General features: G+C 44.2%; 1 protein-coding gene across 3 annotated transcripts in view; it reads left to right on the top strand.

Annotated features, from left to right (window-relative positions):
- Window positions 1–13,817, top strand: part of LOC144518755 (tetratricopeptide repeat protein 28-like) — a 323,665-nt gene that overhangs the window by 289,150 nt on the left and 20,698 nt on the right. For all 3 annotated transcript variants that reach the window (XM_078251654.1, XM_078251655.1, XM_078251656.1), the window contains 3 exons: window positions 6,040–6,169; window positions 7,497–7,715; window positions 11,107–11,266. In XM_078251654.1, coding sequence (XP_078107780.1) covers window positions 6,040–6,169; window positions 7,497–7,715; window positions 11,107–11,266 — 509 coding nt within the window. The remainder of the gene's footprint in view (window positions 1–6,039; window positions 6,170–7,496; window positions 7,716–11,106; window positions 11,267–13,817) is intronic.

The raw sequence follows: 13,817 nt of genomic DNA, 5'->3' as shown, positions 1-13,817 counted from the left end.
AAAACATAAAGAGAGAGAGAGACTGTTCACATTTTGTTGAACTTTTTGTCCGCGTCTGCAAAGTTGGCCATCTGGCTACACGCTGGTGGTTCATTATTGATTACTAAAGTACATTTTAATTAGTTTGACAGGTTTAGTTGTGTGTTTATTTTATTATATCTAGGTTTTCTTTTTCTTGACTTGTTTTAGATTTTTGCGATTGGGATTCTTCAATCAGTCCCTTTATTCCAATAAAGGGACTTTGAAAACCATAACCTCCCCTCCTCTCATCTCCTCCCCTCCCTTCCTCTCTCCTCTCATCTCCTCTTGGTTTCTTCTCCTTTCCTCTCTCATCTCCTCTACTTCCTCTCCTCTCCCCTCCTCGTTTCCTCCCCCTCTCCTCCATCTGGACTCCTTTCCAGCATGAATCCACCTCTTGTATTTAAAACTGACCTCTAATAAGCACACATCTGTTGGTCGGCAAAGACTGCAAATGAGAGAACGAAGAAGTAGAAGTCCAGAGACCGGGAATTGGAAATAGTTTTCAGTGTAGCCCTCATGGCTAGAGCAGAGAGAGAGAACAACAGGAGAGAAATAAAGAAAAAAGGTGGCTATAGAGCTTGAACTGGGCTGCCGGAAGTATGCTGCGGAGTCTGTCGAGCTGGTAAACGCTGTCATCTCAGCAGACAGATGACTGAAGATTTTTCTGTATCTGTGTGCGAGGTCTCAGGAGTCCCGAGCCTCGGCATCACACGCACACACGCTCCTCTTCAGCCCACTGCCCACCTGGCAAGCATGGAATATCCCCTTAACATCTCTCTTTACGGTCTGTCCACACACCGCAGCTCAAGATTGTATTTCTTTTGTATTTTCTGAGCTTGTGTATCCACGTATGAGGCTGTGAACAGACAGCCGACAGCAGGGGCTGTCACGTGTGACTGCAGGGATGTTGTTCAGCTGCTTTCATTTTCAGAATCTAGTCCAAAACACTGCTGTTATGATACAAGCACACTACGTACATCTATGTGACCCAGATAGCTTTTCCTTTTTCTGTCAAAAAGTTACTTTGTCTGTTTGGAATTATCAGTAAAAAAAAAAAGAGAGTTGGAAAAGAAAGTGTGGACCAGGCTCATGAGTCATATTGAGGAATTTGTGTTCAATTAAAGCAAAATAGCCGATGCAACATATTTTCCACTGTATCTTTAATTTTGCGGTTTAACGCTTGACCTTAAGGCCTCAGTAGAGCATATTAACTTTGTGTTTATATGTGCATCATACAGAGATCCAGTGCTTTGCCCACATATACCACAGCAATGCTTAAAGTTGTTTTTCAATCTGAACCCTGTTTGCCCATGCATTGACGTCTAAGTGACTAATGTGAAAAGAAAAAAAGAACTTTGAAATTGGTCCAATATTGAGCGAGAGCGCTATAACCGGCAGCCATGTACCGAGCTGTAACCCTACAGGACAAATGTTCAGCGTCAGTTTCCGTCCACTGAACGTTCTGTTGTTGCCGCTGACAGACTCAGATTATTATTCTAAGTGTCTGACAACATTATGAAAGGATCCCTACAGAGATAGACCTTTTAGTTAAAGAGGAAGATCCTTTTAGTTTAACATGAAACAGCCCCGAAATCACCATCACCAAACTACACCAGACTCCATGTAAATAATCAGGACTTTTAGCGTGTATAGAGCCAGCATATCTCCACCAGACTCCATGTAAATAATCAGGACTTTTAGCGTGTATAGAGCCAGCATATTTCCACATGTAAATGGGTGAATTAAGGGTTTATTTCAACCAAACCAGAGTGGTGATTGTTGGGCCAGTGGAAAGATGAACCAAGACTTTAAATACATGTTTTTACGATGATAAAATCACTGTTTATTTACATGGAGTCTGGTGAGTTTGGCGATAGCGATTTCGGGGCTGGGAAAACAAAAAGGATCTTACTCTTTAACAAAAAGGTCTATCTCTGTAGGGATCCTTTCCATAATGTCCTCAGATCAGATCAGTTTTTGGTCAGCGGCAAAAACAGAACTTTTAGTGGACTTAGTGGATTGTTGTTCCCATCAGTCACTTAGACACAAAAACATGGGAAAATAGGGTCCAGGTTTAGGTTAAGGTTACCCTTTAAGATATTTGTATCCCCCTATGTCAGCTTGTAGCCCTCAGGGTGAATTGGTGGTGGGAAAGGTTGCTGTTGTAAAACATCAAATGGTTATTCATGAGCTGCTACAGATGACATTGGTAAATACCCCCGACCCACTATAAACCTCATTTGTGTGGGCTCGAATTGAAATTCATAAAACATCCCTATGCGAGAGTACTTGACCTCATGTTCCTCATTCTCCGTGTATTTAAACCCAGTTGTAGTTGGACACCGTTGCTGTGATCCTGGCGTTCACCGTGACACGCAGAGTGACGTGTCCTGATTCTAATCAGCTGTTTCAACAGCTGATTCTCTCTCTGAGAAGCACTCACATTCATATCTACGATTAGGTAAACATGAATCTATTGATTCATGTTTACCTAAGTAACAGTGGTCTACTGTAGATCTTGTTTTAACCTCTGATATCATCTGTCACACAGAATGAGAGGGTATTTTAAAAGAAATCATTAGAGGTACGTTGGTATCAAGCTCTCTGTACGCGTTACAGATTCAGTGTGACATTGACATTCAAAAAGTATGGAAGCAAATAAGAGACATAAGTATTTTAATTTTTAACAGCCTCTGAATACTTAACGTTGGAGTACGTTACTTTGAAAACTATGTATCTGAATTTATTTCTTTTGAATTCTTTGAAAAAAAATAAAATAATAAAATGTCTTGATTTTTGCAATTTCAAACGCTGAATTTGAATTATTATTTTTTTTTTGTTCAATGGTCACAAGTTCAGATCCAAATATGCAAGATTCTGAATATCGGAGCGTGCGGTTTTTCATTCATGTGATCCAAGAAAGGGCGCTCGAAAATAGATATACATATATAGAGATACAAATATATTAAGATACAATACATGCTTTTCAAAGTAAAATATTTCAATATAAAGTATTCAGTGGCTGTTAAAATTCATATACGTACGTCCCTTATTTGCTTCCATAGCCATGTTAGTGTCTATTTTATATCCACGACGTTCCACTTCCAGGATTGCTCCCAAATTCCGCCGGATGTCTTTCATTTCTGCCGGATGTCCGTTATCTCCCGCTTTCTGTCCAATCTGAGTTTCCTGTTGCACGACTAAAACAACTTTTGAACATACACGTTCCACCAAAACAAGTTCCTTCCCGAGACTATTTTCCAGCGGCACCGTTGCTCCGTGTGGCGCTTAGCGCCGCCCAAAACGATTGTGATTGATTTAAAGAAATGCTAATAAACCAGAGCACGTTTTTCTCCCATCCCAGAATGCTGCTTGGACTAGCCAGACCCTCCTCTGCAGCGCTGTGGAGGAAGGTCTGGCAATGCGAGACTAGTGACTGACTGAATGCGCAGCAGCTGAAGAATGTAGCAGATTTTTACCTGAACCCCAGCCAAGGCAAGTCACTGCGGAAGCAGCACATTTGGGATTGTTTCCCTTTCATCAGGAGAGGGTCAGGCCCGAAGAAGGGCGCAGTGAGAAATTAGGGATGTCGGCGAGCCTAACCGATTAAACTAGCACTGCAGCAATCCGCCCACAGTCCTATCAGCAAAATCAGCCTGAGACCAGCAGCTCCGTCTACTAGCACTAATGCAGCAGAGCTCACAGATTCAACGCTGATCTCGACTCTCCCCCTTCACTCCCTCTGACACACTTTTCCTGCATGACCTTGGGATATTCCAGACGAGCTACAATGTGTGTGTGTGTGTGTGTGTGTGTGTGTGTGTGTGTGCAAAAAAAACACACGCTCTTTCTTTCCCACAGTGCTGTAATTCATATATATTCCAAGTATTTTTTGCTGTATGCATCACATTGACTGCCGCTATGTAAGAGCGCTCTGGTCTGCGTAGGAAGGATGTCGGTGTGGATGGGGGGTGGTCAAGCACACACAGGGCTTTACAGCCGGGGAGCGGCATTCGTGTCCCGGAAGAAGTTAAGGAGAAAACACAAGACTTTCACCCAGGAAAGAGTTTGTGTCCCGGGAGTACTTCTTAAGGGGATCGGTGTTTTAACCCAAACCACAATCGTTTTTTCTAATTTCGACTAGCCGTTTTGGTGTCTAAACTTAACTGTCGGCACCGCAGGACAGTCACCTTTTGTCGGCTAAACTCAAATGCAACGGCTGCTTAAACGCGTTGCTCTCTACCCGGCTCACGGTCCCCTTTTTTTGACAGTTAAATTGAACTGTCAACTGTCATGCCACCGGTCGCCGTCATTTCGTAGGATATCATACGAATTGTTGTGGATACGTTTTGGTATGATATCACATGAATCCATTCATGAGAAAGTGTTGATTCACACCAACAACCCTTTCTCCACTGCAGCTCTTTGTCTTGTCTGAACTGTGGTCCAAACAGTTTGAGCTGAGTGCTTTTCCCTCTCTGCTGGCCCCGGACTCCTGGAGAGTGGCTCTATAGCAGTTCCAGTCGCCCTGCAGGGCTGCCATAGGCACAGAAATAGGAAATCAATAAAGGCTCCCATGAATCAGCACTCCTGGCTGGCTCCGCTTAGCCAATGTGCAACACTGCCTGCCGCCCCACCTCTCCATTGTCTCTCTCTCTCTGTCTCTCAATCCAATGTCTGCCACTGAATAGAAAAAGTCTAATAACACAGAGCGTTTGTTTCCTTGGACGCTGTCTATCCAAAATGGTAATGGTAATGGTTTAGCTTCTCAGTGCCCTTTCCTGTGTCCAGGCAAATAAGAGAGAGCCAGAGAGCCAGAGAGAGGTGTACTAGTGTAGGAGGGTGATTCATCAAGCTACCTTACAGTACTTTCCTCAGTTGAGAGAGAAGCAGAATTGGAAAACTGCAGGTCTTCTCAGTGATGACCAGGGAGGAGGGATGGTGCCATCTAGTGGCCACAATCACAATCATTCTCTTTCTTCAAAAGTATAATCACACATGCATAGTGGTACACCATTTGTTTGACATTGTTATCCATAGTGTCCTAAGAATGCTGTCTACCTATAAGAATACAATAAATCTGCTGCAATTTACACAAACTCTTGCTGCTAGCCTGACGTGGTCATACTCAGATTCTAGTCAGAATAGGAGTCTGATGCTGCTCCATTGGGCTGTGATTATGGGGTTTGTTTCAACCGAACCAGGAAAGAAAATGCCTCTGCACTCAATTGGATAGACCTACAACCAATCAGAGCAACAGATAGACCTACAACCAATCGGAGCAAAGGAGTATGTGACGTTGGAAGGACGGCAAAAACATCTTTCCGATCGACAAATGCCTTGATCGCGGTTCTCTGTTCCTCTTTTAAAATGAATGCGCTGTCGATATCTTCTATAACAGACGCCCAAGCGCTCTTTGGTGACGTGGTTGATTACGTTACTGTTGATCATCTGTCCATCATCGTAAAAAGCCCGCCCTGACAATTTGATTGGTCCAAACAGCTCTGGTTGGAGCATAGTTGCTCCACAACGGATCAAGTCCAGACCGAACTTCCCGACCTCAAATGTTGTGGGCGGGGCTACGTTCGGCTGGCATCCAGGCTATATGGCTGCACAATTAATCACAAATTCATAGAAATCGCAGTGTGTACGTAGTGCGATTTCCCAATCGCAGCAATATTTGTTTAAGGCAAAATATGTGTCAAACCATTCTGCGTTAAGTATTATGATGTTGCAGAGACGTCCCGGCCTACAAATCCTATCCAACAGATTAAAAATGAGGATCGTGACACAAAAATGATCATTACCTTCCAACATCGTGAATCATATTGCAATCGCAGTCAAAAATAATCGCAATTCGATATTTTCCTCATATCGTGCAGCCCTGGCGTCGTCGACGCCCAGTAAGATGCTTACATCAGTGATCAGGACTTAAATGTGATGTCATGGTTTGACTTTGTAAGTGAACAAGCCGAGACTATCTGAAAGCATCCGATTGTTGTTGTTGTTTGTCCTCAGCTGTACCGGGCCTCCGCTCTGTTTGAGACCATCCGCCACGAAGCCCAGCACAGCACGGACTATAAACTCTCCCTGTTCGACCTGCAAACCTCCTGCTACCAGGCACTCCAACGGGTCCTTGTCAGCCTAGGTATGCCCACAGACACTTCCCACACCCTCGCTACTTCTGTTTGTTTCATTTGGTTGATGTATTAGAGTCAAAGGTTGTTACAGAGGGGATTATGGATAGCTCTTTTTATCACTCCATAAATCAGAAAATACTCTCAACAGCCTTGAAAAAAAACTATTTTGCCCTGTTTTAAAAGCTTTAGAATAGAGATAGGAATGAAAGTGGAAAGTGGGGTGAGTGTGTAAGTGCTACTGAAAATAGAGATTTCTGGCTCAGAGTCTGAGAACAAAACCTTTTAAAGATATGGATTGAAAAATCAGACATTTTGAAGACATGACCGTTACAAAGTAAAACATTTTAACTAACTGATATCAGCATGAAACTTCCCCAGTTGATTACTGACATTAGGACAATTATTTCTTGTATTACAAGTTTTCTGAAATCCTAATGGGTAACACTTTACTTGAAGGTATCGACATAATCGTGACATGACACTGTCATGAACGTGTCATAAACAAGTCATGAACGTTTATGACTTCTGTCATTAAGTGTCATTCGGTTTTTGTCATGACAAGTTGACATTGTTTGGGTAGTCTTGATTATGACAACTTGACATTAATCAAAGTGACATTACCAGAAGTTGACATTACATTTGTTTGGGATGTCTTGGTCATGACAAGTTGACATAATGTCATCCTGTTTAATGTCAAGTTGTCTTAATAAGGACACTCCAAATAAATGTAATGTCAAGTTGTCATGACAAAGACAACCCAAACAATGTCAACTTGTCATGACCAAGACAACTTCTGGTTATGTCACGTTGATTAACGTCAAGTTGTCATAATCAAGACAACCCAAACAATGTCAACTTGTCATGACAAAAACCGAATGACACTTAATGACAGAAGTCATAAACGTTTATGACTTGTTTATGACACGTTCATGACAGTGTCATGTCATGATTATGTCGATACCTTCAAGTAAAATGTTACCTTCTAATGTTTAAATATGCAATTGAGGCAATCTCTTTCTACCAGTCTGAAAGAAGACATGTTCTGGAAGCAAAATAACCCAAACCTCCAAGTTGAAAACTGATTTGATAATTGAATCTAACCCTAAATCCTGTCAGCTGTACATTCTGTATATCCTGACATTTGGCACATTCCTCGACACTTTTGCACATCCTGCACAGTCTCCTTTTTGCTTACGTTTAGTATGTTTCGTTTGATGTACTATATGTGCTATTTGTTGCCGTACTTCCCCGGCAATAAATCTTTTTTTCTGATTCTGATGGGTTTGCCTGTAGTGTCTCCCCTTTAATCAGCATTGCCCTCCCGAACACAAACAGGCCACCACGACGAGGCTCTGGCGGTGGCAGAGCGCGGACGGACGCGAGCCTTCGCTGACCTCCTGGTGGAGAGGCAGACGGGCCAGCAGGACTCGGACCCCTACACCCCGGTGACGGTGGAGCACATCCTGGACACGGTCAACAGCCAGAGGGCCCTGGTGCTTTATTTCTCCATGGCTGCTGGTTACCTGTACAGCTGGCTGCTGGCTCCAGGAGCAGGTAACCCCCGACTCTCATGTAGATAGATAGATAGATACATACATACATACATACATACTTTATTGATCCCCAAGGGAAATTTCAAGGACCCAGTAGCTTAAAGACATCACACACAACATACACATACATCATAAACAGGATGATAAAATAACAAATCCACATGAATAATATGGACAATAAAAGAAAAGATACTAAATAAGAAATCCACATGAATGTACTAAGGGATGTATAAGCATGAGAGGCTTGCAGTGACAGGACAGGGACTGACCCTGGGATTCAGTATGCATGGTAAGGTGCTCTATGAGAGTGTGTTTAAAAAAGGTAAAAAAAAAAAGAAAATTATAAAGAAAGACAGCATTAAATATGGGCATTATAAGGGAATAAAGTAGACAGTAGGATAGACACAAATCAACAGTCAATATTAGAGGTTTGAAATAATAGGGTTACAGCCATTGTTCAAGTCATAGAATAGAATACACTCTCTTGTCCCCGAGGGGAGATTTGTCTCGGACATAGTGCTATAATCTGTTGCTTCACACAACACAAACATGTAACAGAAAAAAACATTTGAAAATCAACATAAAAACTTAAACATAAGATCAACGAAGCATCTTAGGACATAAAGGAAGGACACATATGACAGTGCAGACAATGCGATATATTAAGTAGTAGCCTAACCGTAATAATTATAGTGCGAAGTGCAAAAAGTGCTGGTGTATTTATTGCACTTTTGCTCTGTTGTGCTAAGATTTACTACTGGAGTTCAGCAGCTGAAATGCATGTTTGATGCTTTCATATGTCAACACTTTGACTAACGTTAGCTTGGAGAGCTAATGTACCTGTTGGGACAGACTGAAGAACATGACACCACCCAAACTAGCAGTCAGTCCGAGCTGCGGTGACGTGTTGCTGTTCCTAACACTCCAAATCATATTGTTCAAATCAAAGCGATTAAAAGGCCCAGAGGCTGTAGCCTGTTTTCCGCTGCAGGGGTAGGAAGGCCAGCTTTCACACCACGCGGCAGTGCCACCTGCCACTCTGCTGGTAGGATTTGCCCCCTGCGTTGCTTTCTCGCCCCAGAAGATCATCTGCCAACGAACCGCGCTAATTGAAAGTGACGCAGCCAAACGACATCGACAACAGGAAAACACTCAGCTGTTTGCACCAAGACTAATCCTAATTTCTCCGTCTGTTTTCATCCTGTCTCATTTGTTTTCTCTTTCATCGCTTTTCGTTTGATTTTGCTGCGGTATTACTTCTCCATCTCTGTGTCTTTTTGACACAGCGAGTGACACCAACATCAGGCGGAGGGAGTAAGATGCAGCTCGTTTATATGACTCGTCAGGGTTCAACGTTAAGGTTTTAGTTCACTTGTCTGGTCAGGCAAACGGAGAAAAAAAAAGATTCTACTAGCACCAACTTAATTCTTGATTAACCAACGGCACATTCAAACCAAATCATTCAACAAGCGTTCTCTGAAGGGGGAAGTGAACGATGACATCATTTATGATACGATGGGTGGGTTGTTATGTTTACTTGCCCAACGCGGCGTTTTACTTTCCCCCGGGCCATCGGGCAACCCTTAGGTCCCTATTTTAACAATATAAGCGCACGGCGTGAAGTGCCTGGTGCAGGTACGTTTAGGGCGTGTCCAAATCCAGTTTTGCTAGTTTGACGGCGGAAAAAAGGGTCCGTGCGCCGGGGGCATGGTCCAAAAGGGTTGTTCTTAGTGTCTTAAAGAGTGTCATCTCCCATTCCCTTTAAAAGCCAGGCGCTTTTGGACCTTGGAGCATTGCTATAATGATGGAGGATTTGCACCGTAATATTTGTATTTGTAATCTTCTGCATGTGTGTGTGCTACAGCGTCCCTGTGTGTGTAACAAGCATAGTGTGCACGTGCTGTGCACGAGCCTAGGAGCATTTTACTAATGCTCTGTTAAAATAACAATGAAATGCTGCGTTATTGACTTTAGACCAGGTTTTTGTTGGTCAATGGTGCGATCACTTCCCACTGCCTCAAGATAGCAATACTCCCAGAATGCACCTGAACACACCTCCCTGTAAGACCAGCCGTGGGCGCACAGATGGGCGCAGGTGCATTTGCTATTTAAACGACGCGGGCGCTGGACGGGGAATTGACAACTGCGTCGGTCTTAAACTAGCAAAGACACCTCGCCTCGGGCTTTGTGCTGTGCTGCACCGGGTGTAAGTTAGGACCCTTATGGTTGAACCCTGCTCGTGAAATTCCCGTTTCACAAAGAGCTGCGGGTGAACTGCTGTGGCTGCCACACTGTACGCTGTTCTCTGGCTCTCGTCTGCTCTGAGAGCTGTGACCCGTGTCCCGCACCAAGCCTGAACATTTGATCCAATCCATCTCCCAGGCAACCAGATGAACTTGCCCCACCAGCACTAGTCATACGGAGGGGAGGAACACTGCAGGGACCAGTGGAGATCTTCAAAGTGTTGAATATTACCCAGGGCTAAGAGGGAGCCACTTGCTCACTAATCGCCTGTCTGTCGCTTCCTGGCATTCCCTGGCATCCAGCTGGCACGCAAACATGGCTGACTCTGAAGAGTCTGCAGTCAACACAAAAGGGCTGCTGAGGTCCTAATTACTTCAGTAGTGTACATGCTGTCACATTTTAGAAATGTGGATAACACATAGAGCTGCAAACAACGATTACGGTCATCGACGATTAATCGGTTGATTATTTTCTCGATGAACGGATTCGTTGTTTGGTCTCAAAAGTGTCAAAAAATGGTGAAAAATGTGGATCAGCGTTTCCCAAAAAGCCCGAGATGACGTCCTCAAATGTCTCGTTTTGTCCCCAACTCAAAGATCTTCAGTTTCCTGTCACAGAGGAGAGAAGAAACTAGAACATGTTCACATTTAACAAGCTGACATAATTGATTATCAAAATAGGTGGTGATTAAATTGACTGACAACTAGTCAATTAATCTTTGCAGCTCTCATCACGTGTACTCTCCATTCAAATGCATTTAATACAAAATATACATACATGCAAGCACATCCACTTATACAGCACTGACACACACACACACACACACACACACACACACACACACACACACACACACACACGCAGCCTGCACTCAATCTCTCAGAGTGCTCTTCCCCGCCCCGCTAACTCAGCTGAGCTCTGATGGCGGGCAGCAGATGGCACAGGCAGCCTACACTTATCTTTTATTGAACATTATTTGTTTTATTCATTTTGCTCAACAGATGCACTCCTGCACGTGTCCTCACTCACAGCTCTCAGTTGAAACCATCAAATCAATTTTCCCTTGTGAGAGCGAGTAATCATTTTTAACTTTTTCACTTCACCTGAAAGCAGCCCAGTCATGTTCGCCCTCCCTTCTCTCTCCGCAGGCATCCTGAAGTTTCATGAGGTGTACCTGGGCGAGGGCGTGTCAGACGGAGGCTCAGACTTCCAGGAGGGGGGCGGCAGCGGGGTGGTCAGCGGCTCCTCGTTGGAGCAGCACATCGCCAGCGCCCGCGAGGCTCTGGGAGTAGAGTCTTACTACAGCAGGTGAGATCTTTACAGCTGTCACAATGAACTGAAAAGAACTGTCTGTTTGGGAGCTCCTTATCTGTATCATGACTACTGATTTAGGAGTACTTGCACAAAACGGTTGCTGGTAATCTAAATCTAAAAATTCCATATTGCTGCTATCACTGGTTTATATAATGCAGTAGCCATTTAGTCTGTACCCAACATGTTCTTTGTTGGCCTCCAGGAACGGTGCCTGGCTTTGAAGCACATTTGACACAGCGGCCAACAGTGGAATTGCAACTTCCGTGTCCGTCACGTGATGCCCTCTGGCCCCAAAATTACTTTTGCCCTCAGACTTACATGGCAGTGGATCCATTTTTGTGAGCGTCAGCGAAATGACCCCATTTGGGGTCAGCCCAATGGTCCCACAGCCCAATGGTCCCACAGCCCTATGTTCCCACAGCCCAATGGTCCCACAGCCCTATGGTCCCACAGCCCTATGGTCCCACAGCCCAATGGTCCCACAGCCCAATGGTCCCACAGCCCTATGTTCCCACAGCCCTATGGTCCCACAGCCCTATGTTCCCACAGCCCAATGGTCCCACAGCCCTATGGTCCCACAGCCCTATGTTCCCACAGCCCAATGGTCCCACAGCCCAATGGTCCCACAGCCCTATGTTCCCACATTTCTAAGATTTTTCTTCAAATTAGGCCCTATGTTAGGGTTAGGGTTACATTCCATCTGTAGTCCATTGCTACTGGATAATAGGTTGGGTGTAATTGGCTACCAAATTGGGTGAAAGGGGGATAAGGAAATGTGGGAACATAGGGCCTAATTTTCAGTTAAAAAACTATTCTTAGAAATGTGGGAATATAGGCACACTCCCACTCATTTTACTATCAGAATTTGTTCCATTCGGTTTGATAACAATTGGAAAGTCTAGAAGAGCCGCACGATTAAATCGTTTAATCCTCATTCAAGTTAGCGGAGCCCTTAACAGGAAGTACCCGTCTCGGCCGGCGGAGGTCTCTACTGCGCCTGCTCTTTGGGCCGCACAGTGCGGAAGCAGTGCCGATCATCCGGTCATTTTATACGAGGAAGTTGAACTTTTTTGGACGTCGTAAGAGCTTTCGCGGGGCTCTTCCTCGAACGCTGTATCCAGGTTATTTTACACATCCATGGTGCTTTGTTGTTATTTTCCTGAGCAGGGAAAGCCATTATGGCTGAGCAGACAAAGAAAAAAAACTTTATTGATCCAAAACAGAAGGAAAGGCAGGACAAATCACACTGTTTCATTAACAAGTGCTCTTTGGAAAGCGCCTGGTGACCAGCCATCAGAAACAAGTGTACAAACAACATGACATCTCATTAAAAATGTAGCCCAATCAAAAAAGATTAACATGCACACTTCTGTGTGTGTGTGTGTGTGTGTGTGTCTCTGTTTATGTGTGTGTTTGTGTGTAAACGAGTGTTATTCAGTCCCATTGCACCCTGTGATGACAGGCCTCCACTACCGTCCCAAAGTACTCACTCTCTCCTCCTGAGTGGGAATAAATGAGACGGAATAATGGCTCTGTGGATAGCCCGGCTATTGAACACACCAAACAAACATCGAACCTGACAAGTGAAGGAAGAAAGAACGAGGGGTTTCCAGAGAGTAGGAGGAAGAATGGGGAGAGGGTTAAGATGCAGTGGTAAAATCAATGCAGTAAAATCCACAGAAGCAGAGGCTGGTGGGTAAAAAACCTCACAGAGAACAGAGATGTAGCCGGAGGGACTCTACAGGAGGAGACGGAGAACGTGGCGAGATATATATTGACAGCAAAAATCACCCATTGACATCAGTGGGTCTGCACCGCATTTGACGTTTCTCTAGTTGGCGTTTGATCCATAGTGCCCAGCTGGTCCGCCCAGTGCCGGCCTCCGCCAGCCTCGCAGCCTGGCCCTCCTGCCCCATTACCAGCTCATTTACTACTCCAATGGGAAGCTGCACACACACCACTGCGCCTGGATGGGCACAATATGGCACCACTTACCAGCACATTCATTCTCCAGAATGGAGAGAAAGGGAGGCAGCACTCTGAAATGAGTGCAGAGGGAAAATGAATGGGGGAGAGCATGTGTGTGTGAAAGAGAGGGTGATATATAATGGGGGAGGATGTAGCCTTTGTGACAGCAGAAATATATGTATTAACAAATTATCATGTAAAAATAATGGACGAACTTCCAGGTCTCTAAAGTTGAAGCCAACGCTGAAGCTCCTTAAAGCTGCATTCTCTCTAACTTCCAGCAGGGGGCGACTCCACTGGCTCCAAGAAGAAGTCTGTTTCTATAGAAGTCTATGAGAAAATTAGTCTACTTCTCACTTTTATTACCTCAGATTTTCATAATGAGTTGATGGACTCAATCGCTAGTTCCAAGTCTTCTTCAACACAGCATGATGTTCATTTAGTAAATGATGCTCCCATTTATTTTAAAATAGACGATAAAGCAGGGGATGCTTTAGGACCTGTCAGTCAGGACAGAGGCTTAGTGATGCTAACCATGCTAACACGGTGGACATTAAAGTAGACCTGAACTTGTATT

Source organism: Sander vitreus, chromosome 5, assembly GCF_031162955.1.
Source record: "Sander vitreus isolate 19-12246 chromosome 5, sanVit1, whole genome shotgun sequence".
In the NCBI taxonomy this organism is placed as follows: Eukaryota; Metazoa; Chordata; class Actinopteri; order Perciformes; family Percidae; genus Sander; species Sander vitreus.
Note: the sequence above shows the minus strand (reverse complement) of the source record. Positions and strands in the feature narration are given on the sequence as shown.